At 39.8% G+C, this 27,747-nt stretch overlaps 1 protein-coding gene across 9 annotated transcripts in view; it reads right to left on the bottom strand.

Moving 5' to 3' along the window:
* LRBA (LPS responsive beige-like anchor protein) overlaps positions 1-27,747 on the bottom strand; it is a 746,530-nt gene that overhangs the window by 44,347 nt on the left and 674,436 nt on the right. For 6 of the 9 annotated variants that reach the window (XM_055550583.1, XM_055550584.1, XM_055550586.1 and 3 more), the window contains exons 49-50: positions 9,773-9,862; positions 4,462-4,654 (exon numbers count right to left, since the gene is read on the bottom strand). In XM_055550583.1, coding sequence (XP_055406558.1) covers positions 4,462-4,654; positions 9,773-9,862 — 283 coding nt within the window. Of the gene's footprint in view, positions 1-4,461; positions 4,655-9,772; positions 9,863-23,584; positions 24,966-27,747 lie in introns of those variants that run through there. The other 3 variants (XM_055550585.1, XM_055550588.1, XM_055550589.1) reach the window with 2 other exon arrangements.

Genomic DNA, 27,747 nt, shown 5'->3' with positions numbered 1-27,747 from the left:
GTAGAAGGGCTTTTGGTGGATAAGAAGTATTGTAGGAAGCAGGACCGACCACTGGCCACTTGTGCAACCTTGGGCAAATCAGAAGCCCCAGAATGAAGGGCTTAGAACAGACAATCTTTTCAGCTTTGTAATTCTGAGAGTTAAATTCTTGGTACTTTTCCAAAAGATTTTCCTCCAATGACTCAGCCATTCACTCTGGTCAATATCGGCCTTTTATAGACTCATAAGCATTTTAACTACTGCTTGGTTGGTGTTAGAGCTCTGCTTAATATCATCAGATTCTAAGATTAGGATGATATTAATATCATCAGATTTTAAGACATCTTTTTGACTGTCCTTGAGGGGCTGAAAATAAAAATGGGATATATTCCAATGTGTTCATTAGATTAATTTTAAAATCATTATGTCAGCATTCCCGCTGTTAGTAAATACCAACTTTTCAAGGACTTTTCAATGATCTTTTGGAAGATCACTAATATGATAAAACACCTGAATATCAGTAATACTGATAAAATACCTGAGTATAATATTAGCACTAAAAATTATAGTTGAGTATAAATACGATATTGAAGTAGATGAAAAACGAAAGCCTTAGGACTCCCTCTTTTGCTAAAGGTATTGTTTTTGCTGATTACAGCTCTGCCAGTAAAGAAATCACAGCACACATACAGGGACTCATCAGGGAAAACCTCAGCCTCTGATCTACCAACACAGCATTTACTCCAGCAACACCAGTGCCCATCAACGCTAATACCTTGAGAAGCTGTACCTATGTCTTTAGGAATCTGGGATCACAGAAACATTAAAACCAAACTGTCAGTGAAAGAGATTAGCAGGTAAGCTATTTTTGGTGATGCATCAAGTTCCAATTCTGCCACTGACTGCCTGTGTGACCTCTGGCCAGTTAAGTCTACTCAGTGCTTCAGGCTCCTGCTCTGTTAAATGAGTTAGGCTGAACCGCATGGAATCACCAACACCTGATGTCTTGACCTATTAAAATGGCAATCTTGTATGGTTCAACCTAAGTATAGAACCTACATCTTCAGGGTGTCGAGGGGATTCAGTGAGTTAACAGATGTGAAGCGATTAAAACAGTATTTAGAAGCTAGAAAATGCTCTATGAAGGTTAGGTGCCATTATTTTATTTTTTCTGGATGTTTCTCAAGGTCCCTTGAATGAGATGGAAGGATAAAGATGATTTTTTCTCTAAATCAGGACTCAAGACACTACATTGACAACAGCTAGCTGTCTTATGAATGAATTATGGGAATCAGAGAATATCAGAAAAGAATCAGAATCTAAACTAAAAAAAAAAAAAGTGTAACCTGAATTTGATATTCACTGAAGAAAAACTGTTAGGAAGTTTTGACGTTTGTTTCAATCAAGGCACACGGACAGGTAAAGGTAGCAAAGCAGAGGATGAGAGGTCAGGTATGTTTATTACATACCTGAAATGAGGCACAGGTTTAATAAAATGTATACTTAACATTTTTAGGTGTAGGTGTACTGAGGATTGGGGATCACGTTGTAGAAAGAGAATTGCCTGAGCTTTTCCATATGTTATTATTCTTTGTATTATCTGGTGAGGAGTGGCTGTATCATACTATAAAGCCAGAGGACGGAGGCAAAAACCACCAGTGACGCAAGGCACAGACCGAAAGAAGGCTCAATGCGGAGGATTCAAGGCAAGGAGCTGGCAAACATATGCAGTCTTCTCTCCTCTTATCTTACAGAAAAGCGAGCCTGGGCTCAGAGCAGTTGGATGTACCATACGGGGTACTCCAGCAGGAGAAGGCTGCCCCTGAATCCCTTTACAGGTCTAGAGGACAGTGGAGAGCAGGGAGAAGAAGAGCTGACCAGCAGGCAGTAAGGGCAGCCAGCCTTCCAGGCAGGGCTTGCTTCAAAGGGGAGTGTCAGGAGCTCAGTCATCACAGGGAGGGAGGGAGCCTGATACCTGAGTGTCAGCCTAGCAGCTCTCTGGTGGAGCGGGCTCAGCTCCTGCTCACTGCCAGGCTAGACGAAAGCCAGGAATGCAGAGAGCTTGGGGCTCCCCAGCCGCTGAAAAGGTTTGCCTCTCCTCACACTCTGTTTAAACTGAACGAGCTCCCGGAGCTGCCACAGCAGCCACCCAGGATGAGCGTGGCCGGGAGGGGCCTGGGGCCACACACTGGTGCTTACGCCAGGCTCTAAGGCAACGGCGCCCAGCGCAGGAAGATGGTCCTCCGTGTGCCTGACGGAACACACTACCAGCGTCTTTTTCTTCTAATGAGTGGCATTTAGAGAAACAACAGCAAATAAATCAAATTCATTAATCAAATTATCATCTTTAGTCCCAAAATATATGTCATCTGCACACACATTTACCTCTGCAAGATAAGTTCACTTGAAGAAAAGAGAATAAAAGGACCTAGTAATAGAGACATTATATGTATCTCAATTTTAACTTTCTCTACCATTTATGAAATCTATTCTCTAATCAAATATTATCATTCATTTCTAATGGCCAGGAAAACGGCTATATTTAAGAAATTCTGACACCAACCATGGATTTTTCATGAAGGGTACCAGATTACCTTATTGACCATAGTTAGTTAGTGCATCTAGTTTTTATTTGAACATCAATTCAGTTCTGTTCCATTCTAAACATTCTAGGATTTAATGTGGCTCGAGACCCTTGTTCAAGAACTCATAAATGTGCAAGCATTCCAGGTATTATAATGGGTGGTGCTTTATGTACACTTTTTAATAACAAGTTAACAGACTATTAAAGGCTATCCTTTCAAATTTCCTACCTAAAACAATGGCTTGGGGATAAAAACCCTATAATCTTCAGGACTTTGAAAGATTTTCCTTCTTTAAAAAGAGAATTTCTAACCAGTGGCCACAAGGAACAGTGCTAAATCCAGATCCCAACATTCCTGTTCTAATGAGAGGCAATAAATCACAGAGGAGTGATCATAAAATGTGAGTCAGAAAACTTGGGTTCAAACCTGGCGCTGCCACTGAGTGGCCCATATGTGATACTGAACAAGGCAGGCTCCCCAGCGTTCTGCATCTTCAGGGGTAGAATGTGGGCCTGGACAAGACCAACTCTCATGTCTCTTCAAGTAGTGATGGTGTATGATTCTAATGGTTATTTCAGTATCTTGCCCTTCAGTTCAGTTCAGTTCAGTTGCTCAGCTGTGTCTGACTCTTTGCGACCCCATGAATTGCAGCACGCCATGCCACCCTGTCCATCACCAAACTCCCGGAGTTCACCCAAACTCATGTCCATCAAGTCGGTGATGCCATCCAGCAATCTCATCCTCTGTCATCCCCTTCTCCTCCTGCCCCTAATCCCTCCCAGCATCAGAGTCTTTTCCAATGAGTCAACTCTTTGCATGAGGTGGCCAAAGTACTGCAGTTTCAGCTTTAGCATTAGTCCTTCCAAAGAACACCTGGGACTGATCTTGCCCTTAGTCACCCTAATTCTTCAGCACTTAATGAAAGAACAGGATATACTTAAGGGTTTGTAGTATTTTGGCTGTGTAATTTACCTGTTCTTTTTTCTATCACCCACAACAAATAGTTCCATGCCCTGCATAAAAAGGCACACGGTAGACAATGAGAAGTGTATATGGAGCAAATGAATACGTGGGAAAAAAAGGAACATCTGATAAATCAATAAAGGTTATTTATGGACATGACATAGAATATTATTATATGATAATATTTATCTCCAAGGAGTAAAGACAAATCACTAGATGCCAAAGAACAGTTCGTGTTTTAACTTTTGTATTAATATTACATGCTTCAGAGGGACTTCTTTACACCTTTCCAAGTATTCAACATTTTGATTCAGAGACTAATATGTTTGAAAACTAAAAAGCTTAAATGTTGAGATATAATATATTTAGGTGGATATTTTAGGAGAAGGCAATGGCATCCCACTCCAGTATTCGCGCCTGGAAAATCCCATGGACGGAGGAGCCTGGTAGGCTGTAGTCCATGGGGTCGCTAAGAGTCAGATATGACTGAGCGACTTCACTTTCACCTTTCCTTTCATGCATTGGAGAAGGAAATGGCAACCCACTCCAGTGTTCTTGCCTGGAGAATCCCAGGGACTGGGGAGCCTGGTGGGCTGCCATCTATGGGGTCACACAGAGTCAGACACGACTGAAGCAACTTAGCAGCAGCAGCAGGAACAATGTATTTTGGATTCCTGGTGGCTCAGATGGTTAAGAATCTGCCTGCAATGTGGGAGACCTGGGTTTGATCCCTGGGTCAGGAAGGTGCCCTGGAGAAGGGAATGGCTACCAACTCGGTATTCTTGCATGGAGAATTTCATGGACAAGAGGAGTCTGGTAAGCTACAGTCCATGGGGTCACAAGGAGTCAGACACAACTGATTGACTAACACTTACAATATCTTTATACAGAGTTCAGCAGTTAGTATGCCTTAGAAGGGTATGTCTTCACTTACCTGGAAGGTTGTGCCACTTGTTCATGGCGAACAGCCGGTTAGCAGTTACTGTGATCACAGCAGGAGTCGCCAGCCCAGGCTGGGTGTTGGCTGCCACGTGAGTGACAGGGGAGTTGGAGGGGAACTTTAGAACCATGATAACATCCTGCTGAGCTTGGTCTGTGAACATCAATGGACTCTGCAGGAGGAGATACTGTTGAGTGGGCAAGACAAGATCCAAATATAGGAGAAGGAAAAGACAAGGAAAGACAGGAAAGAAAGAGGGTGTAGGAAAAGAAGAGGAAGACCATGTTAACCCGAGTTGCAAGTGAGACCACAGTGAGCAGAAAGGCTTAGAGAAACAGCAGTTAGGATTTGTTTGGTTTTCACATGTCATTAGTAGAATTTCTAGGTGACTGAAGTAAAATACATGAATGGTCGCTTTAAAAACCCATAAATTTTTATTAACTCTCTTCCCTTCCCCACCCCATTCCCAAGAAGAACTAAAAAGAGTGACTTGATTTAGATTCTAAATAGGCAAAGTATTGAGGATTGTGTTAAACCATTCCAACAGTTATTATGGATCAAGTACAAAAGAGAAAAAAATAAAAGAATGAGAACAGGCCATAGGCACAAAAGCCAGCCAAGGTAATTGCCAAAGGTTATCAAAAATTGTGTTGAGTCTTAGTATGAGGATTCTGACAACTAAATAAAGAGATAATTAATTAACAAATACATTTATAAACAACAGTTGTACAGCATGCATGTATTGTTACAGTAGAGAAATAATTTATGAACGTGATACACAAACTTAATTATAAAGGTGTTTCAAAGCAATGCATAATTAAGTGTACTTGTAGAAACAATATATTTATATAGTGTACCAAGTCATAAACACTGCCCTATTATAATGCGGATGCCGCTGCTTTGTGCTGTAGCTAAGGGTGAACAGAAAGACCTAGATGCCTCTCCTCCCAGTTGGCAAAGAAACTAAAGCTCAAGACTTTCGATTTCTCCTTTGAAAAGCAAAATATAACTGAAATGATACACAAAACAGTTCTAACGGCTAGCAACATAATAAATCTGGAAGACTACTAAGGATTTAGAACATTCCTACAAACCATATGTCATAATCTGAGACATATACAACACCACAATGATTTACTGGCTTTATTTATACTTTGTGGTACTATGCTATCATACAGTAATTGCACTGTGCATTTTCAGCAATTCTCCACAGCCATGTCTATTTTCTAATAGCTGATGAGTATCATTCAGAATTGAAACACCTTGATGAAGTCCTTCTGCTTGCTCTCTTATTGCCATATTTCAAAACACCAGGTATATGTAAATGTGGACACATATATTTAACATGTATTCATTCAGAACTGCTAATAAAAAATTAAATACATTTGCATTTTTATTATCAGTCCTTTTAAAAAAGTTATTAAGAGTACTTAGAAAAACATATTGCACTAAGAATTCCTATTTGCACTCTTTGCATAAAGGTGTAAATAAAGGCAACTAATAAGCTACCCAGACACCCTTCTGAGCAAGTGGCTAAAAGCCAATCAATATTATGAGTTAATCCTCCCTGGATGCTCATTCAATTAAAGGTGTCAGTAATGCCTCATCTGATGTGGCCTCAATTAAATCCAACTATCTGATGGTGTGAAAACACAGGGGGATACAGCAACAGCAGCAACAGCAGACAAACAGGCAGCCTTCGTGGGCCTGCTAATTACTACACCTGGCGTATATTATGGCTCCTGCACTCAACACAGCGCGAGGTGGCCTTCATTTCTGCTGCGTGTGTGTGTGTGTGTGCGCGTGTGTGTGTGTGTGTGCGCGTGTGTGTGTGTGCGTGTGTGTGTGCGTGTGTGTGCGTGTGTGCGTGTGTGCGTATGTGTGTGTGTGTGTGCGTGTGTGCGTGTGTGCGTGTGTGTGCGTGTGTGTGCGTGTGTGTGTGTGTGTGCGCGCGCGCGTGCGTGCTGCAGTCATCACTGGTGGGGGAACTCATCCGAATAGTAGTGAAAGCAATACACATTTGGGTCTTTGAGTTTTAAAACCTCTGATATCAATAAGTAATCTTTGTTTTGCTAAGAACCCCTTACATGGTTTTAAGGATTTCTGTGAAATTGTGTAAAAATGAGAAACAATGAGCCAACCACAAACAAAATTTCCTATAAGCTAGCTTTGATGAAGTCTGGAGAAAAGGAAATGAATGTCATTTCAGAAAACCAAACTGTGTTTTCCAATTGTGTGGGTTTTTTTTAAAAAATAATATTTACCAAAGTCAATGTATAAACTCTGAGGAAGTCAGATGACAACATACATCATGAAGTCTCACTGAAAGGAAGCTGATACATATTTCTGAGCTTAACAGCTCATACTGTAAATACAATCAGGCTCAAATTGAATAATTCCAATGTTTATGCCCTTAAAAAAACACAGAAAAAATCTCTAACATATAGGAAGAATGTCTTGTGTACACAGTGCCTCTAGTGGGCCAACTCTTAGCCACAGGGCAAGGAAGAGCCCTCTTCCACAGAAAGCTGCAGACACCATATCCAGAGCCGTTCCTGCATCCTGAGAACATGCTGGCTCTCCGGTAGTTCCTGTGGATTTCAGCCTGATGAGAGCGCCTAATGGAGGCAAGGACCAAGAAACTCTCTGGGGAGTGCATCGCATCCGTAGCCAGTGAGTATGGAATGAGGGGCACTGGATGCAACAAGAAGCCAGCCCGGCATACTGGGTTCGCCCAGAGGGATGGTGGCAGCTGCTGATGAGGCAGGACCAGTCACGGGGGCAGAGAAAGAGACCTTCATCAACCCTGCGGGCCCCTGCCAGCCCCGTCTGACATAGAAGTGGGAAGCCACTATAGCTAGATTTCGTTCAGTTTTCCCAGATTACGCATGCACTTGTTGACAACTCTGGTTTCTTTCTAACACACTTTTGTTTCCCACCCGCATATATGTAAGAGGGAAAAGCACAATTTGCACAGGTCTGAAAAAGAGTTCAGGTTTTCGATTCAGAGGATAAAGGATAATGGGAAAGATGGCCTCCCGTCCTCAAATGAGCGTGTGCCGCCCCAGGACAGGAAGGCTGATCTGCCCCAGTGAGCCAGTCATCCTTTGGTCACGGAGAGAGGCTTGGCAGTAGGAACTCCCTCTTGGCCCCAGTGACCAAGGCCGTGCAGTGACCCAGGTAGAAAGTCAATGGAGCAGAGGTGCTTCCATTAGCCAGCACTGCGGCAGCCTGCGTCTCATTGACAAGCTATTACTAAAACTAATTCCAATCCCCAAACATAAATCATTCTTACTATTTTTATGGCATTATCTTCCATTGTTCTTGCCAAATGTCTGCTTTCTGTGTAGTCTCTTCACTAAAAGCTACCCTTTACACTCTTTTAAATATGATTTCCCCTGCTTAAAAACACTGGGGGGAAAAGGTGATGCAAATAAATGTTTAAATGTCTGTAGTTTATGCTGCTGCTGCTGCTGCTAAGTCACTTCAGTCGTGTCTGACTCTGTGCAACCCCAGAGATGGCAGCCCACCAGGCTCCCCTGTCCCTGGGATTCTCCAGGCAAGAACACTGGAGTGGGTTGCCGGTTCCTTCTCCAATGCATGAAAGTGAAAAGTGAAAGGGAAGTCGCTCAGTCCTGTCCGACTCCTAGCGACCCCATGGACTACAGCCTACCAGGCTCCTCCGTCCATGGGATTTTCCAGGCAAGAGTACTGGAGTGGGGTGCCATTGCCTTCTCCAGTCTGTAGTTTATAGTAATGGTCAATTCTTATCATTAGAGAAAGAAGGGGAAAAAAGACTTGGAAGAAGAAAGATGATGACAAAGATGGGAAAAGGGGAAAAAACACAAAGAAGAAGGAAAGACGGGAAGAGACAGAGAGTCAGAGGCAGAGAGGACCACATCTGTATCCAGGTCCCTGCTGGCTGCCGCTCTCCTTCCCAGCATCCAGCGAAATCCTACCATTCTAAGCCCCAACATGGAATTAGAACCTATTCTCAATTATTCATCGTATTTATGGAAACAGACTCTATGTCCCCATTCTTACTTTAAAACAGTAATGAGCAACCTGTTTTATTGATAGACAATTCAAGAAAAAATAAAACACCGACAGCCTACACTTAAAATATTCTTACCATGCCATGCAGTGTGTTTCTATGCTGAATTTGTTCTATCATGAATGAATTTCCCCCTGAAATTTCAAGAAACATGAAGGAGGAATAGCCACAGATTTTGCAGGTCTAGTCTATTTCCCTGGAGAAGGCAATGGCCACCCACTCAGGTACTCTTGCCTGGAAAATCCCATGGACGGAGGAGCCTGGTAGGCTGCAGTCCACGGGGTCGCAAAGAGTCGGACAGGACTGAGCGACTTCACTTTCACTTTTCACTTTCATGCATTGGAGAAGGAAATGGCAACCCACTCCAGTGTTCTTGCCTGGAGAATCCCAGGGATGGGGGAGCCTGGTGGGCTGCCGTCTATGGGGTCGCACAGTCGGACACGACTGAAGCGACTTAGCAGCAGCAGCAGCAGCAGTCTATTTCCCTGCTTCTGATTCTAGGCAGGCCTCTGACTTGCTTTGGCCAACAGAAAGCAGCATAAATGATGCTGTGCAAGTTCAAAAGCACACTTAAAGAAGTCATGCAAAAGTGTTCTCCCGGAACACTGCGAGTGGGAGTGGCCTGGGCCAACTTTCTTGATGAAAAGACCACATGGAAAGAGCAGTCTCGCCTCTTAGCACCCGCCGCAGCAGTGCACGAGGGAGGCAAGGTGAACAAGAAGAGATGCCTACTATCCCTCAGAATCACACGAAAGAAAAATCACTGTTGTAGGCACTAAGCTTTGGGTATTTGGTATATCACACCATCATTTTTTTCCTCCAAGGTTCCTGACTCTCAGTAACATAGCCTACGTATTAGGATTACTTTCAAAATTCCCAAAGTGAAAACATTGGGATGTAAAGAATAAATACAACAGGAAAATTAATCTAGGCACTCATAGGATCAAAGCAGAAAATGTATCCACCCCCTACCCTAGAATGAGGATATAAGACAGTAATGAAACTTTTAATTCTGCAACACAGAACATGATGCCCTGATGAAATACTGGAGCGCTGGAGCAATGTCTGCCCTCCTTAAGAGTCCAGGAGAACAGGGAGTATTTGCTGGCTGTTATTAGGTTTACAAACAGTACATTAGAAGAACAGGCCAAGGTGTGGTGGAGAAGCTCAAGTACAACGGAATACTGTTAAGAATGTCAAGCAGGGTCTCAAAGAGACGTGAGAAATGAGGACAGAGCAGGCTGCACTTACCGCTTGCATGGCAGAACCTCTGGGAGGGTGGGGCTCTATGAGCAGCTGAGACGGCGTCTGCCCAAAACTTCGGATTTGAGCTTCCACAGCCTGAAAAAGGCATGGGCAAGTTTGAGGGTTAAGAGGTGCTAATTACAGGCAAAAGAACCACAAGTGTCACCTGGAAATGTCAGCTCTTACTTCTGGCTTGTTTCACACTGGAAATCACCCGTGCTTCCACAGTGGGGCTGAGCACCTGGCCGGGCAATGAGGCTGAGGCCGCTCTGCAGGGCCAGGGCAGCTGTGCCTCCTAAACCCTGCAGGACTTTCTCATCTTGCGCCATGATGGGAAACAGAAACCAGCTCTTACAAACAGAAATTGTCCTTTTTGGCTTCATCTCTATTTTCTTGCATTTTTTCCCCCCTGCTTGCATCATCCCTGTTGACTTAAGGCTAATCTTTTACAGGTACAGAGAAAACCAAGCACTGCTTTGATTCTAGGCCCAATCTCACCCTGGGAAGTAGAAGAAAGAAACACAGCACCTGTGAAAATCGCCTGATGCTCTTTTGCCATGGGAAGAGCATTATTGTTGACAGTCTCTTTGAACCTAGGTGGCTGAACAGCAAAGTAAAAGCCATATGTTGCATCCAAGCAATAGCCCAGGACCACGTGTGTGTGCTCTTTTTGGAAGACGTGTGCCTAAGCCCTTTGTTGCGAGCCCCTCACTCTTCCTGTCCACCCAGCCCAGGTGCTCACTTCCCAACCTCATCACAGAAAACTCTGAAATGCCAGACGTGGCCGCTGTCTGTAATAATTTTCTTTCTTTACTTGTTTATGCCTGTCTCCTCCCACTAAAACAAGATCCGAGAGAGCGAGGACCTTATCTATTTTCTTCACTTTTAGATCTTTAAAATTGGGTGAATGAATAAATGCCACAGTATGTGTGAGGGGAGAGAAGGAAGCAGAAACATATAAAGGTGACTTCAACACCCCCACAGCAGTATTTTTAACTTCTCGGCTAAAAGGAGGAAGAAAATCTCTTTCTAAGGGGATATATGTTTGTCATGCTATTTTTTAATCCCTAATAAAACAGGTATTTCAATTTTTATATGCTCTGCAGAACTGTAGGTGATTAATAAATTATCAACAGGGAAATAAAATTATGCAGTATTAACTTCCTTTTTTTATTTGATGAGGATACCATTCGTAGTCCTTTACAACCATCTTTTAAGAAACAATGATAGCAATTCACCCATTTATGTATTCAATCGTAATCATCAAGGATGTAAACAGTATATGAAGTATCAGTGTTTCTGCCCTTGAAGAAACTATTCCTAATATAGAAAGCAGAACATGTACTTGGATGATTGAATAACAGTCTGATGCAGTTAGCTCAATAAATTCAAGGAATGCACTATGACCGGCTTAGGCAGAAAGGACCGCGAGGGCCTCTGTGAAAGCTGAGTGGCACGGGAAAAGCACCATGGGCTCTGCAGGCACAGACCACGTGCCAGCGCTGCCTGCACACCGTTCACAAGCTATGTGACCCAGGCGAGTCATTCAACCTCAGCTTCAATTTTCTTCCTGTAACATATGGGTAATAATAATAAGATCAACCTCACAGTGTTATTCAGTTCAGTTCAGCTCAACTGTGTCCGACTCTTTGCGACCCCATGAAGCGCAGCACGCCAGGCCTCCCTGTCCATCACCAACTCTCAGAGTCTACCCAAACCCATGTCCATTGCCATCCAACCATCTCATCCTCTGTCGTTCCCTTCTCCTCCCCCCTTCAATCTTTCCCAGCATCAGGGTCTTTTCAAATGAGTCAGCTTTTCGCATCAGGTGGCCAAAGTATTGGAGCTTCAGCTTCAACATCAGTCCTTCCAATAAACACCCAGGACTGATCTCCTTTAGGATGGACTGGTTGGATCTCCTTGCAGTCCAAGGGACTCACAAGAATCCTCTCCAACACCACAGCTCAAAAGCATCAATTCTTCGGCGCTCAGCCTTCTTTATAGTCCAACTCTGACATCCACACATGACCACAGGAAAAACCATAGCCTTGACCAGACGGACCTTTGTTGGCAAAGTAATGTCTCTGCTTTTCAATATGCTATCTAGGTTGGTCATAACTTTCCTTCTAAGGAGTAAGCGTCTTTGAATTTCATGGCTGCAGTCACCATCTGCAGTGATTTTGATATTGAGGAGCAAATAGTATGTATGCAAAACAACACAGCAAAGTGCCTACTGGTACAGACTAGACTCTCAATATGCAGTCAGCCAATATTCATTGAGGGCTCCTAACAACAATAACCCTGGATTAGGAAATGGCAACCCACTCCAGTATTTCTGCCTGGAGAATCCGATGGACGGAGGAGCCTGGCTGGCTAGAGTTCGTGGGTTGCAAAGAGTCAGACACAACAGAGCACACACACATCAACAACAAATATTTATTTAGTAGTTACTATTTGCCAGATATTTTTCTACATGATTTTAGTATCTTGTTTCATTTAATCTTTAAACTGTATGATGTGAGTACTTTACTATATCTATTTACTGATAAAGAAAAATAATGCACAAAGAACTTAAATATCTTGTCCAAGGTCACACAGTAATTAAACAGCAGACTCAAATTTTGCATGTAAGCAGCCTGATTCAGGAGCTCATACTCTCAACCAGTAAGCTATTCTTCCTTATCTGTTAGGGACAATGCCATGGCCTAGGGATAAGACTGAGCACACAAAAAGCATGGGTTTACAACCCAATGAGTGAATTAATAAAGTAGCTCTAATATCAACATCATCATCGTCATTAAGTGTTTGCTTACACACAATTAGAGCAGCATGGCTTGGCAGGACATAAGGCTAAACCCAGACTTCAGAAACCAGAAAAGGAGTCACCAGGAAGTGAGGAGTAGGGTCACTTCAGAGCAGTATCTAAAACATTTTTTGATGGGGTGAAATCAATTCACGATCAACATCAAGGACAATCTAGAGAAAAAAAATATCACAAAAGGGCAACCTTTTGGTGGGCAGGCCTAAGGTAGTCACAGAGAAGGCGGTGGGAGCACAGCTCTTTTAAGATGCATGGATTCACAACTGGCTTAACATAAACCTTAACATGCTTTTAAAAACAGCGAAGCCAGTGTCCTTTCCCTTGACTGCCGCCTTCAGTGGTCCTGGCCCAACAGCCCACATACATTTCCCCTCATTTATTTTTTTATTTTTTTTATTTTTTAAATTTTTTTTAACTTTATTTTATTTTTAAACTTTACATAACTGTATTAGTTTTGCCAAATATCAAAATTAATCCGCCACAGGTATACATGTGTGGGGAACAGGCAGCTTACATACTTGGCCTATGGAGTTAACTGGTTAAGAGTGCTAATCTTGATTTTCCCATTTATTTGCTGTGTTTGAATAGGTTGCTTAATCTGTTTCCCCATTGATAAAATAGAAATATTAATAATACCTCACTTGGAGAATTATATGGAAAATTAGGTAATACTTATAAAATGTTTAGCACAATACCAAGCACATACAGGGCACTAAATAAAATGTTGTTGGGTTTGGGGCCTTAGCGTCATCCCCATTAAACATAGCTAAAACAGAAAAGGAAGAAATGCTTCAGGAGTTTACAATGAGAGTGGTGACGATAATGAGTACATTATTAAAAAAACCCAAAAACTGAAATCTGGCTCAGCATTTCAAAGTATACTACAGGGCTAAGTGCCCAGAGTTGGAGAGATCTCCTTGGAGATTCAGAGAGCAGTCCAAAACATAAGGAACTGGATACCTCAGTCCTTATGGAAGCCGTGTTATTTGCAAGAAAGGGATAAATATGTGAACCACGATCTAAGGCCAAATCAACAAGTCTTAGAGACTGATGACTTTGAGCAATGAAGACAAAAGACAACATTAATTCTTTTCTTTTGAACTTGCATATTTTAGAGTAGTAAAGCAATGAACAGAAATATAAATTTCTGTGAGGGAGACCTAGCTTTGCAGAAGGACAGTGCATTTTACGTCAGATGTGGACACCTGAAGTGACAGCGACAGCTGTCGAGCCGGCTGAGGCGTCCAGGTGACAAAAGGAGGCCTGGGCTGGCCCTGGGCCGGGACAGCAGAGGTGTCACCTGGGTGTCGTTCATACAAGAGAAATTTAACTCAGTGGCTTTTGATCCTTCCCTCTCACTCTGTTTATGCGTGTATTTTTAAGCAGCAGAAATGATTTCCTTTTTCAAATGAAGTTTTACACAAAACCCCAATACAAAAAACAAAGAGACAGGGCTATTTAACTTTAAAGATGGGCAAAACCATCCTTACACAGCAGCTCCTGAGACAATTCTGAGAAATCTTAGGACTATGAAGCACAGTTTGAAGTCCACTGGTTAAGCTCCCAGGAAGAAAATACATGAGACACATACATAAAAGGACACAGAGGTGAAACTTAGGGAATGCTCATATTTAGGGTTTGATATGAAGAAGATGACAATAGAAGGGAGAGGTTGCTGGGAGCTGGGGAGCAGGATAGGGTGATGTGGAAGCTATAGATGAGAATTTCAAAGACAGAGTGGTCAGTAACACCAACTACTATAGAGAAACTAAGAATAACGACATTATCGCACATAAATTTTTATTATAGATATAAATTAAATGCAACTGGCCTCAATACAACATAATACCAATATCCTTAATACTACATGTACTTAGCCTTCTTTTGAAACAAAAAGTACATAGATGGTGAGAAAACTTTTAAAAACACCAATCTCCCCTTTCTAATACAATTTTTTTTGTCTTAAAATTTTAATAAAATTTACACATTACTGACCTTTTATACGGAGAAGGGAATGGCACCCCACTCCAGTACTCTTGCCTGGAAAATCCCAGGACGGGGGAGCCTGGTGGGCTGCCGTCTATGGGGTCACACAGAGTCGGACACAACTAAAGCGACTTAGCAGCAGCAGCAGCAGCAGACCTTTTATAGGGAAATGATTTTTCAAGTCATGGAACACAGTGGTGTGAATTCTGTCTCAATTATGAAATAAAAGTTGTATTATCCCACATAGGTTAAATAATATTTTTCTTGCTAAGTCCTTAAGACATCTAAAAAAATTATATAATTCTTAGACACAAATGTTATATTTCTTGACTAACCTTTGAGTTGTTGGTGATAGCAATACAATAGAAAGGGCTTTATCAAGTGAGAAAATTATAGAATAAGACTGTAAGGTAATCTCAAATCTTTAGAGTCAAACCTAATATCATCAACTGATAATTCTAGATTCTTCTGATTGTTTCTAAAGCTCATTGCCATTCTGGCATTATCTTGATCTCTAAAGCAATTTACACTGTTGATCACACCGTGGTTGCTTCACAGTCTCTCTGCTCTGGCATCTATGGCTCTACACTAGCTTGGTTCTCTAACCTACTCCTTTATTCTCTGTGTTCTGCCAACCTCTACTCTTATTTCTCATCCACAAATGAACTCATCACTGCAAGTTCTCTTTTCACACTCCAGTTCTCTTGATCTAAACTTCCTGCCCTAGATTTTTTTTTTTTTAACATGACTTCAAATCTTAGCCCTATATGAAGGATTTCCAAATCTAAAGCCAGAGGACTGTCAATGTCTATGAAGTGTTCATTTACACTTTGCCTGATGGCCGTCCATCCATACTATGTGTATATCCCAGCACACTTAGAATTATCAAATCTAAAATCTGGAAAAATTAATTTTATTCTAGCATTCCTCAATCAAGGATGAGACTCCCCTTTTGATTTTATTTTTAATGCTCAGAATCTTACTAACATTTAAAAATTTTACCTCTTGTATATAATCAGTAACTAGACCTAATTACTTCTTTTATAAGTTTCTCATACTCATCATTTCTATTTGAATCCAGGAATTTCTTATAATTTCAGGTATTGAGAATTATAATAGTGTCTCTTCTGTTATTTGTCATTTAATTTCTTCCTACAGACTTGCGCTTTCTCGAACTCTCCTTTATGTAGTATTCCCCTGATCAAATGTCTTCAATTAACTGCCAGTTCTTAAAGGATACAGTCTTACGCCTTCATATGAGGCACTGAGAAGAATGCTATATAATTTCTATGGTATCCCTGACAAAAAATAAATAACTTCATTTGAATCATGTAAAATATGAGACAAATTCAGAGACATTCAAACAAAATATGTGACCACTTTCCACAAATATCAAGACTATTAAAGACAAGTAAAGATTGATTCATTCTTACATTTAGAAGAAAACCAAGAAGATATCGACTAAATACATGTGAGTCAGTCATCGCATAAGATCATTAAACAGAAAAAGAGTTATTAGAGAATGTGGTGACCTTCACCAGGTCTGTAGCTTAATTACACTGAACAAATATTATTTCCATGGTCTTGATCATTTCACTAAAGTTATGTAACATGGTGATGGTAGGGGAGGGAGGGTGCTTGGGAAGAAACATACAAAAGAAATTTTGCAACTTGTCTGTGGCTAAACTTAACTCAAAATACAAATTTTTTAAAAGAAAGAAAAAGATGAAGGCCTACTGCAAGTCCCTCATCCAACTCTCTGTACAATCAAGCAGGTTTTCTTTCACAAACAGAACCAGCCATTTCTACCTTACATTTTCTCTTATGCCACTGTCTCTCCTAGATTATTCCTTCATCTTCAGTTTTCTAAGTCGTACCATTCTCTAGAAAACCCTGCTTGAGTCCCACCTTGCTACTGCTGCTGGTGGTGTTCAGTTGCTAAGTCGTGTATGACCCTTTGCAGCCTCATGGACTGCAGAACACCAGGTTTCCCTGTCCTTCACTATCTGTCAGAGTTTGCTCAAATTCATGCACACTGAGTCAGTGAGGCTCTCTAACCATCTCGTCCTCTGCCACCTCCTTCTCCTTTGGCCTTCAATCTTTCCCAGCATCAGGATCTTTTCCAATGAGTCGGCTGTTCACATCAGGTGGCCAAAGTATTGGAGCTTCAGCATCAGTCCTTCCAATGACTATTCAGAGTTAATTTCCTTTAGGATTGACTGGTTTGATCTTCATGAAGTCCAAGGGACTCTTTTTTTTTTTTTTTTTTTTTTAATTTTATTTTATTTTTAAACTTTACATAACTGTATTAGGGACTCTTAAGAGTCTGCTCCAACAACACCGGTTTGAAAGCATCAATTCTTCAGCACTCATGACTACTGGAAAAAGTACAGCTTTGACTATATGGACTTTTGTTGGCAAAGTGATGTCTCTGCCTTTTTTTTTTTTTTTTTTTTTGGTCTAGGTCTGTCATAGTTTTCCCTCTAAGGAGTGGTTTTTTTTTTAATTTCATGGCTGCAATCACCATCTGCAGTGATTTGGAACCCAAAAAAATAAAATCTATCATTGTTTCCACTTTTTTCCCTTCTATTTGCCATGAAGTGATGGGACAGAATGCCAAGATCTTAGTTTTTCGAATGTTGAGTTTTAAATCAGCTTTTTCACTCTTCCTCTTTCACCCTCATCAAGAGGCTCTTTAGTTCTCTTCGCTTTCTGCCATTAGGATGGTGTCATCTGCATATCTGAGGTTGTTGAAATTTTTCCTGGTAATCTTGATTTCAGCTTGTGATTCATCCAGCCCAGCATTTCATATGATGTACTCTGCATATAAGTTAATAAGCAGGTGACAATATACAGCCTTGTCATAGTCCTTTCTCAATTTTGAACCAGTCAGTGTTCCATGTGCAGTTCTAACTGCTGCTTCTTGACCTGCATACACAGGTTTCTCAGGAGACAGATAAGGTGGTCTGGTATTCCCATCTCTTTAAGAATTTTCTGGTTTGCTGTGATCCACACAAAGACTTTAACATAGTCAAAGAAGCATATGTTTTTCTGGAACTCCCTTGCTATTTCCATAATCCAACAAATGTTGGCAATTTGATCTCTGGTTCTGCTGCTTCTTAGAAACCTAGCTTATACATCTGGAAGTTCTTGGTTCACATACTGCTGAAGCTGGGCTTGAAGGATTTTGAGCATACCCTTGCTAGCATGTGGAACAAGCACAATTGTGTGGTACTTTGAGCATTCTTTGGCATTGCCCTCCTTTGGGATTGGACTGAAAACTGACCTTTTCCAGTCCTGTGGTCACTGCTGAGTTATCCAAATGTGCTGACATATTGAATGCAGCACTTTGATAGCATCATCTTTTAGCATTTTAAATAGCTCATCTAGAATTCCATCACCTCCACTAGCTTTTTGTTCATAGTAATGTTTCATAAGGCCCACTTGACTTAACACTCTAGGATGTCTGCCTCTGGGTGACTGACCACACCATTGTGGTTATCTGCATCACTGCTACTGCTACTGCTAAGTCACTTCAGTCGTGTCCGACTCTGTGCGACCCCACGGACTGCAGCCTACCAGGCTCCTCCGCCCATGGGATTTTCCAGGCAAGAGTACTGGAGTGGGGTGCCATTGCCTTGTCCAATCTGCATCACTAAGAGTTTCCAAATCTTACAGCTTGTTCATGCTGCTAATCACACATTTAATTCAGGCTTCCTTGTAATGTTAGTTTTTAGCATATTACTGGTCTGTCCAAGCAACTAAACCGTAAGGCTAGAATATCATGTATTTCAGAAGTGTGCAAGCAGGAAGAACGATGCCTTGTACAAACTATTCACACAACAAAGAAGTTTACCTGATCTTTTTTTGCTATTGCTGTTAAAAATAACATCCTCTATTTTGCACATATGCTTTATATCGCAGTCTTGTACCCCAAATGACTGATTTATAAAGATACACAAATAGGGTATTTTTTTTAAAGCCAACTTTAAGTGGAAATCAAAGTAAAACAAAAACTGGGCTGCAAAATAGAACCAGAAATGAACCATACACTTTAACCTATATTCTTCCTGGGATAACACACAAAATTATTAGTTTCTAGAGCCATACAATGTGGCATTCCAAAACATCTTTTTACTTGCCTGTGGGAGTGGGTGTAATTTAAAAGGTCATGAAGCTCTAGAATAAGACAAAATATTACTTTTCAGCACTGACAAGCTACCAGTAACTATTTTAAAAGTTATTTTGTCTATTTATATTGCGTTTTAATATGAAAGTAATATGGTGGTTTGGTTCCTAAGCCTTGTTTAACTCTTGCAACCTCATGGGCTATAGCCCACCAGGCTCCTATGTCCATAGGATTTTCCAGGCAAGAAAACTGGAGTGGGTTGCCATTTCCTTCCTCATATTGAGTACCTTTTATGTACTGAGACCGCCCAATACTGGGACAGAAACAAGCTCAAGAGAAGAGCAAAGTTTAATTAATTAATTAATTTACTTTTTGGCTGCGCACCACAGCATGTGGGATCTTAGTTCTCTGACCAAGGATTGAAACTTGTGTTCCCTGCAGTGGATATACCAGGAAGTTTGGAGCACAGTTCTTGATGAGACAAAATGGGGGTGAAAGGGAGAATGGGGAGTGATAAGTAAAGGCAGATATCTGTTGCTACAAAGAGGACAAAAGAGTCTTTGTTAGAAAAGTTCTATAAGGTATCACTAAAGGCCGTCCTGGGTGTTCATTGGTAGGACTGATGTTGAAGCTGAGACTCCAATACTTTGGCCACCTGATGCAAAGAGCTGACTCATTTGAAAAGACCCTGATGCTGGGAAAGATGGAGGGCAGGAGGAGAAGGGGACGACAGAGGATTAGATGGATGGATGGCATCACTGACTCGATGGACATGTGTTTGGGTGGACTCCGGGAGTTGGTGATGGACAGGGAGGCCTGGTGCGTTGCAGTCCATGGGGTCGCAAAGAGTCGGACATGACTAAGCGACTGAACTGAACTGAAAGGCAGTAATCCTCATTCTTTCAGCCCCCAACACACCTGAGGGATACAAAAACACTCCAGGGCCTCTCTGTAGCAGTGATTCTCAAAGGTCAAGTGAGAAATCCTGGGGGAATACGTGTGGTTTGAAAAAATCCTTCAAGTAATTTTGTTTATTGCTCTCTCTTCACTTTTCACTCCAGCCCTTTGTATATACAGGAATATTTCTATTCCTGATATTCTATTCTATTCTTGAATATTTCAGATGCATAACAGACATCTGAAATCACAGGAAACATACAGGAATAACAGTAAGGTGAACAGGTAATAGGGTAGCTTAATGAACTCTACCAAATGCCTAAACTGTTTTTAATAAACTGTACTTCATCTAGAGAGTTTTGGTCCCAGGTGATAAATTTTTAGAATTTGTTTATTATGCTAAATTTTTATTATGAAATAGGATAATGAATCCCCATGTACCCATTAGTCAATTTCAATAATTATTAACACATTTGGCCTTAGGTTACTTCAAGGGGGGATTCAGCCTAGGCAATGTGCTAGAAAGATTTATTGGAAAATCGGAGAGTGTGCCTGCCTTTAAGCAGTTTGTTTTTTCAGGTTTACTGCAAAACTACACGGAGAACAAAAATATAAAAAAAAATCCCAAATTATAAACATTAGGCAGCAGACTTCATCTTTGTTCAGAAAGGTTAAACACGTGTGGACTTGAAAGGAGATGTTCAATGCTAAAGCTGCAAATTTGATTAGGTGACTTCTCTTGTTAAAATCCTTCCATCCAAATTCCTTATCATAGGCTGGCCCCATAGCATGAGGTTAAGTATGCAGACGCTGCAATCAGACTGCTGCAGTTCAGATATTAGCTTTATCACATACTAGCTGAGTGACTTTGGCAAGTTAGGCCTTAGTATTCTTGTCTAAGAATGGTGATAATGATAGTGGGTATTTATTGAGTTGTTGTAAAGTTTAAATGAAATAATATAAAATACAGAACAGTTCGTGACACCTCTGTAAGTGTCTGATGTTAGTATTACAACATTTACATAAAAGACAGTATGGTGTGTGGCTGAGGTTAAGGAAGCATTTACTAAATGTTTCTAATCACTTATAATTAAGACTAATAATAACAGCGATCTGGCTCTCTGGCCTATGTTTCCAGTCTCATCCTGACACTGTCCCTCTTAAACTCTGTAAGATGTGATGTAATGTGACATACTGCTTTTATATATATTGTTTTCCTATTCTTTTCTATCCCCTTTCTCTGTGTGGTTGCCTTCTCCTCATTCTTTAAGATGAGCTCACATATCTCTGCACTCTGAGAAGTCTCTTTCTAGGTTTCATTCAGACAGTTGCTCTCCTTCTCTGTTGCTCTTGGAGCAACTGTGTCCAGACCCCTTACTTACTTTACCTACTTAACTAAAATTCTGAATCACTGGTCTAATTCCTGTCTCATTGAGAGCAGAGACTTCCAAGTATTGCTGTGCTTCTGGGGGGGCTTGACACACAGTAGGTGCTCAAGAAATAAGAATGAAATGCTGAATGAATGAAAGGTTATCCAAGTCAGCACAATTCAGCAGGGATGCAGCTAAGAGATACCTCCTAACACTATCACAGAGCAGCCTACCACTGAAAAAAACATTCTGCTAAACATTTCTACCAGAAAGTTTACTTCATTCTTATTCATCAATTTCCAATTATTTCTGTAAATAGCCTGTTACGACTTTCTATAATAAAGCTGAATCCAGCAGGCAGCATTCCAGATGTTGAAATACATAGTAATAAAAAAGACTATGCAAATACTTCAAGACTTTCCAGTAAAACCACATACTTATATTTTATAAACAGCATCTCAAATATTACCTAGAGAATTTATTAATGGATTTCCAAATGGAAATATTATGAAAAGATTTTCAACAAGCTGTGTATTCTATTGTTTTCTGTGCCAACCATTGCATACTTGCAAGATTTTATGGCTATACTGAGAGAAAGGGACATTATATTAATATGTAGAGGGAATATAGGTACACACACTAGATAAAATGAAAGAATGAGAGAAACACAAGAAAAGGAAAGTAGACTGGCTTAGTGACAATGTAGGGCTTCAACTTAAGAATGAATATTTTAGACTCTCTGAAGTGGTCTTTTTAATCTAACAGAGGAAACAAGTGAACTCGGAACAGCACTTAGTAACCAACAATAAAGCTGTAAAACTTTATTTTAAGATGGGTTTGGGGGAGAAATAACTTAAACATATGGATGCAATTAAGGTAAACACATATGTACTCTGCTTTTCTTAAGCACACAACTCTGAAATTGCATTTTATCCCCTATATATTTACATCTAAAAGCACTATAAACTTGGGATAGGGAAATTGAAAAAAATCATTTAATAAAAACTAACGTGCCATTATCAGTATACTAAAATTCTGACATTACCAAAATTAAGTTCTAGAAGGCTATCTTAAGATTGTAGAGTAACTCACCAAAAGATATTTACAAATCCAAATAAGACTTCATAGTTTGGATTTCAGAATTAATTCAATTTTCACCGTTTAAAAAGAGTCATAATAGGCCATTTAGTGATTTCTCCTGTGTTATAAAATAGCACTTGAGCCTCTTCTTCCCCTTACCCTTCACACAGTTGAATTAAACTGGAGAAAAACTTGCTGGATATTTGACCAATTTCCACTCAAAATTTACTAACTAACTTTCTAGTTAACCAGCCTCAGTGCTTTCTGAGGCCACTGTTAAAATATGCTGGATATCAGCAAGTTAAAAAAGCTTACTAATCATTACATGTTGAAGTTAGCATTTAATTCCTAAAGGACAAAAATCCTGATAATACTGCAGCCATGAAATTAAAAGATGCTTACTCCTTGGAAGGAAAGTTATGACCACCATAGATAGCATTTTCAAAAGCAGAGACATTACTTTGCCAACAAAGGTCCATCTAGTCAAGACTATGGTTTTTCCTGTGGTCATGTATGGATGTGAGAGTTGGACTGTGAAGAAGGCTGAGTGCCGAAGAATTGATGCTTTTGAACTGTGGTGTTGGAGAAGACTCTTGCGAGTCCCTTGGACTGCAAGGAGATCCAACCAGTCCATTCTGAAGGAGATCAGCCCTGGGATTTCTTTGGAAGGGATGATGCTAAAGCTGAAACTCCAGTACTTTGGCCACCTCATGCGAAGAGTTGACTCATTGGAAAAGACTCTGATGTTGGGAGGGATTGGGGGCAGGAGGAGAAGGGGATGACAGAGGATGAGATGGCTGGATGGCATCACCGACTCCGTGGACGTGAGTCTGAGTGAACTCCAGGAGTTGGTGATGGACAGGGAGGCCTGGCGTGCTGCGATTCATGGGGTCGCAAAGAGTCGGACACGACTGAGCAACTGAACTGAACTGAAGGCCAAAAGAGAATCCATGACAAGTAGATATACTTGATTAAAATGGATAAAGAATCTAAAGGAGAAAATTATCTTTATACCTAATATATATGGTCTTGTTTGCATAATACCTCTAGCTGGTTAAAAAAAAGGCAAAGCAACATTTAGAAACATTGAGAAACCAAGTTCCCTCTGAATATAAGAAATGAAATACAGAATTACTTTTTAAAAGCCAGAACAATAAATGTACAAACTAAAAAGCATAATGAACCTAACTCAAATTATTTAAAAGGAATCTTTTAAGATAGAAATGTAAATATTCAAGTTCTCTGGAAATAAGAAATATAGAATTCAAACTTTATACAGTATAATGTAAAAGATAACCTATCAGGGAAAAAAGTTTCATGGATATACTATTATCAGTTGGAATTTTAAAAAGTCAATTAGATTTATGGTCAAAATAAACACCAGACAATATTTAATCAACAAATTATGCAAAGTAATCCACACAAAAGATGGATATAGTGAATAAATATGTTAACTGAACAGACGTCATTCTATGTAAATTTGGACTTGAAAGACTGAAACTATTTTTAATTTTGAGAAAATTTTTTATTATTATGTAAAAACTAGGGGAGAAAACTAAACTATATTAATGGAATACTACACAGTCATTAAAATGAATGGGCAGAACTGAATACATGTGATATGGAAACTAGTCTATAGTACATTGATTAAAACAATTCCAAATCAACAAAGAATACAGTGCATTATCTCATTTAATAAAAAAAATTAAATGTAAAAAAAACTATAACAACACTCATATATGTTAAATGAGTACATGCTATGTGAGTACATACATAAATACACATGTATAAAATCTGGAAAGGTATATAAACCTACCAGTTATTATCTATGGTGGACGGTGGATGAAAAGATTGGCAGAATAAAAATGAATACCTTCTTCACCTTTATTCTAGTTGGTGTCTTAAAGAGAGTGGGAAGATTTGGGAGAATGGCATTGAAACATGTATAATATCATGTAAGAAACGAGTTGCCAGTCCAGGTTCGATGCACGATACTGGATGCTTGGGGCTAGTGCACTGGGACGACCCAGAGGGATGGTATGGGAAGGGAGGAGGGAGGAGGGTTCAGGATGGGGAACACATGAATACCTGTGGCGGATTCATTTTGATATTTGGCAAAACTAACACAATTTGCAAAGTTTAAAAATAAAATAAAAAATTTAAAAGAAAAAAAAATAAAGAGTAACAAAAAATTTCCTTTTAAAAAAAAATTGAAAACTAAAAAATCTAAGGAAAAATCGAAAATACAAAACATAGCTTTATAAAGTTTAATTTTTCCATTGATATAGTAACCAGAAGTATTTCTTAACCATCTCAGAACAGCTCCAGTTGATAAATTGGTCAAACATTGTGAAACCAACAGACCTTACTACAAAGTTAATTTTGTTATTTTGAGGTTATTTCCTAAATTATTTCTATCTGGTTTCAAGGAGCCATTAGTTTTATCAATATTTTACCATCATTTACTGCTAACTAAATATTTAGAAAGGTATGCAGCACACATTTTGTAAGCAAACTATGTTCTACTTATATTTGGTATTTGGAGACATATACATATCATGATGGCATATAATATACATAAAGAGCAAAGAGAGAATAGCTAGCTAAATAAAGTAAACCTCTTAAAAAAAAAAAAAGAATTTAGTGACAAGAAACCAGGGGAGAGGGAAAATTAGAAAAGGAGTATTTTTACTTATTTATCTACTCAATAATATTATGGAAGTCACCACTTAAACTTTATGTTTAATTTATACATAAAATAACTATAAACTGTGAAAATATGCCCTGGTTTCCCATCAGAGCCTTTAACTGAGCCCATACATTCCGGGCACAGTACACTGAGACCCAGCGCAGCCTCACTACAATCTCTGCTTCTCGGAGCTGTCCATCCACCGCAGCGTAATTCCAGCTGCCAATCTGAAAGAAACCAGCTAGTCAGAGCAGACACAACCAACAGAAACAAATGTCACTCAATAACGTTCAGCCGTACCGTGTTCATGGATAATTTCAAACAGTATCTCTGTCTAGAACATTGATGTGCTCATTCAAAACACCTCCATCTCTAGCTACTGGAAACGAGTAGATAAAGCCTCCTGCCTAGAAAAATAAGTGGAATGTTGCTTCAAAGAGGTTGCCAATACTAAGAGGCAAACAGTGAAAACACAGTCAAAGTTCTCAAAGGGGAAAAAAAAAGAAATCAGGATAGTTGCATTCAGAAGGTTAAATTATTTCTTAAAACTAGACAAGTCTGTTTAAACTATGTCATGGAAACAGTCATTTGGTCATTAATTTGTTAAGAATCATTTCATCTATTTTCTCAGTCGTATTTGTGAGTATCCACCATGTACAAACACTGAAATGAGATAGAATGAGGAATCTTTGATTTCAAGAAACTTAAGACTGAAAGACAACACACACACACACACCTGGCAGAGACAGAGGGAAGGCAATATGTTTACTGTTACAACAGCGTTAAGTCATATGTAACGTTTAAAAATTTTGCACTTAAGTGTTTCCTGAATACTGTATTCACAGAACCTCAGTTCTTCCTTTGCACCAATAATATAAACTAAAAATAGTGATTCCAAGTAAACTTCCTCATCTTTGTAGAAACAAAAGAAAAGAACACTGCTATTCTGAAATTTGAAATCTGACTATGCTATTCTAACAGTCAGCAATCGGTTACACTTGCAAATAGTCTTACAGAGATTTTTCAAATCTAGGTAATTTGACTTAACCATTCTAGAAGCTTGAATTTAGTTTAATATTTTGAAAAAAAAATTTCAGTCACTTGATTTGAGAGTACTTTCACACTTTCACTTTAAAATAAAGATGGTGCCAAGAGAGCACAGGGTTATGACAGTCATCAGCATAACAGAGCGGCTCAGGGTTCCCTGGGCAGAGGATAGAGGAAAAATCATAAAAAGATGAACACTCTGCTTCACGTCCTTGGGTGTATAAATTTAGCTACACCTACTTAACTCAAAAGTCTGCAAGAGGCATAATAACTGGCAAAATATGAAGATTAGCTTTATTGACAATTTTAATGTTTAAGGGAAACTCTGATTGTGATTTTAATAAACAAGAAAGTTTGGCATAATTTCAAGGTTTTATGTAGGTTTTCAATTAAAACCTGACTAATCCTTACCGTTTATTTGGCTTTTCACCGTACAGCTCCTGCCCTGCACTGTGTCAAATGTGCCATCTGTGTAACACACTTCTGGCCAGAGATGCGTCAGGATTATTTTTGTCACACTCTGAATTGCGGCCGTGTGAAATCTTACCTTATTGTATTCAATATTTCCACTTTATTCTCTTGCTACAACCATTGTAACCCCGTTGTACTAATGTCCTACTCTTAAATCTCACGGCAGTCACAACAAAGATTCCTGCTCCCCCACCTGCTTCAAACAGGCTTACAGACCATTCTCCTAACTATTCAGCAAATGTTAACAATGCTATAAATACCAATTGTGTTTATGCTTTCTGAAAGATTCACTGCAGCGAGTGCTCTGCAGTAGTGTTAGAGCTGGAGTAAGCTGTTGACTCCCACCATGAAAATGATTGAATTCTAAGCCAAAAATGCTTTTCCTTGGATAAGATATCTGATTTGCTACTGCTGTCATGAGACTGGGGTCACGTAAACTTAAACACTGCTGCTGCTGCTTTTGGAAAACAGATCTTCTCAGAGTGATTATGTGTTACTACAACAGCATTTGGAAGAGGGAAAATCAACCACTGACACTAAACACAACTTAGGGGAAATTTTTCGGGTTTTACTTTCATATTACGAGACCCACTGTATGTAATTCCTTAAATCGAGCAGGATCACGTCTCTCCTTTTCCTCTTCTCTACCCATCTTTATAAATAGAGCTGAGGTGCATTTTCAGAAGGAATGAATAACTTTAATTTCTGAACTCACATAAACATAAAATAACAGTGCATTTGCTTGAAAAGGAGAAAACGATGCTTCTAGAGCAAATGTAGTGAGTATTTAGAGTAAGGTGAGAGAAGGAAAGAAGGAAAAGCACAGATGACAGATGCTGTTTCCATTAACGGTGCCCTAAGCAGCATCTACCTGCAGCGTACCTTCTGGTCTCTGAACCCACACCTCTGCTTCCTAGCTCCGGTGCACCCTGGAGTCTGTCCCTGCACTCCATACCCACTGGGTGCTCGAACCCTATGCTGTGTCTATACTTTTCGCTTTGTCAAAATCTACTATCAAGTCCTACACACAGGGAGCTGAATGACTAGAAAAAGTTGTTTCAAAAAATAGGTCTGTGATTAAATAAATAATCTCTAATGGTGAAGTAGAGTTACTTTCAAACATGAGTAAAAGGCACTGAATTAGGTGGCAGAGGCTTTTTTCTGTATATATCAAAGAACATCATATAGAAACCACGATAGCTGACTTTAGCACGTGACTCTGGCATTGGTTAACACAGTCTAATCTTAGAGCTGGAGACTTTCTACTCTTTAACTTTATACTTTGTGGTATTTGAATTCTCAGGGTTCTGGCACATTTTTGGATAAATAAGTTGTAAAATCCCTTTATATACCATTTAATTATATACAAACCATACAAACACCACACATACACAATTTAGTAGTGAACCCAGAAATCAAGATTTTACGAGTCCTGAGTCAAAAGCCTTCCTGCTTTTAGAAAATGATAAGAAGAACTACAATTAACAGTGA

Source organism: Bubalus kerabau, chromosome 16, assembly GCF_029407905.1.
Source record: "Bubalus kerabau isolate K-KA32 ecotype Philippines breed swamp buffalo chromosome 16, PCC_UOA_SB_1v2, whole genome shotgun sequence".
Lineage (NCBI taxonomy): Eukaryota > Metazoa > Chordata > Mammalia > Artiodactyla > Bovidae > Bubalus > Bubalus kerabau.
Note: the sequence above shows the minus strand (reverse complement) of the source record. Positions and strands in the feature narration are given on the sequence as shown.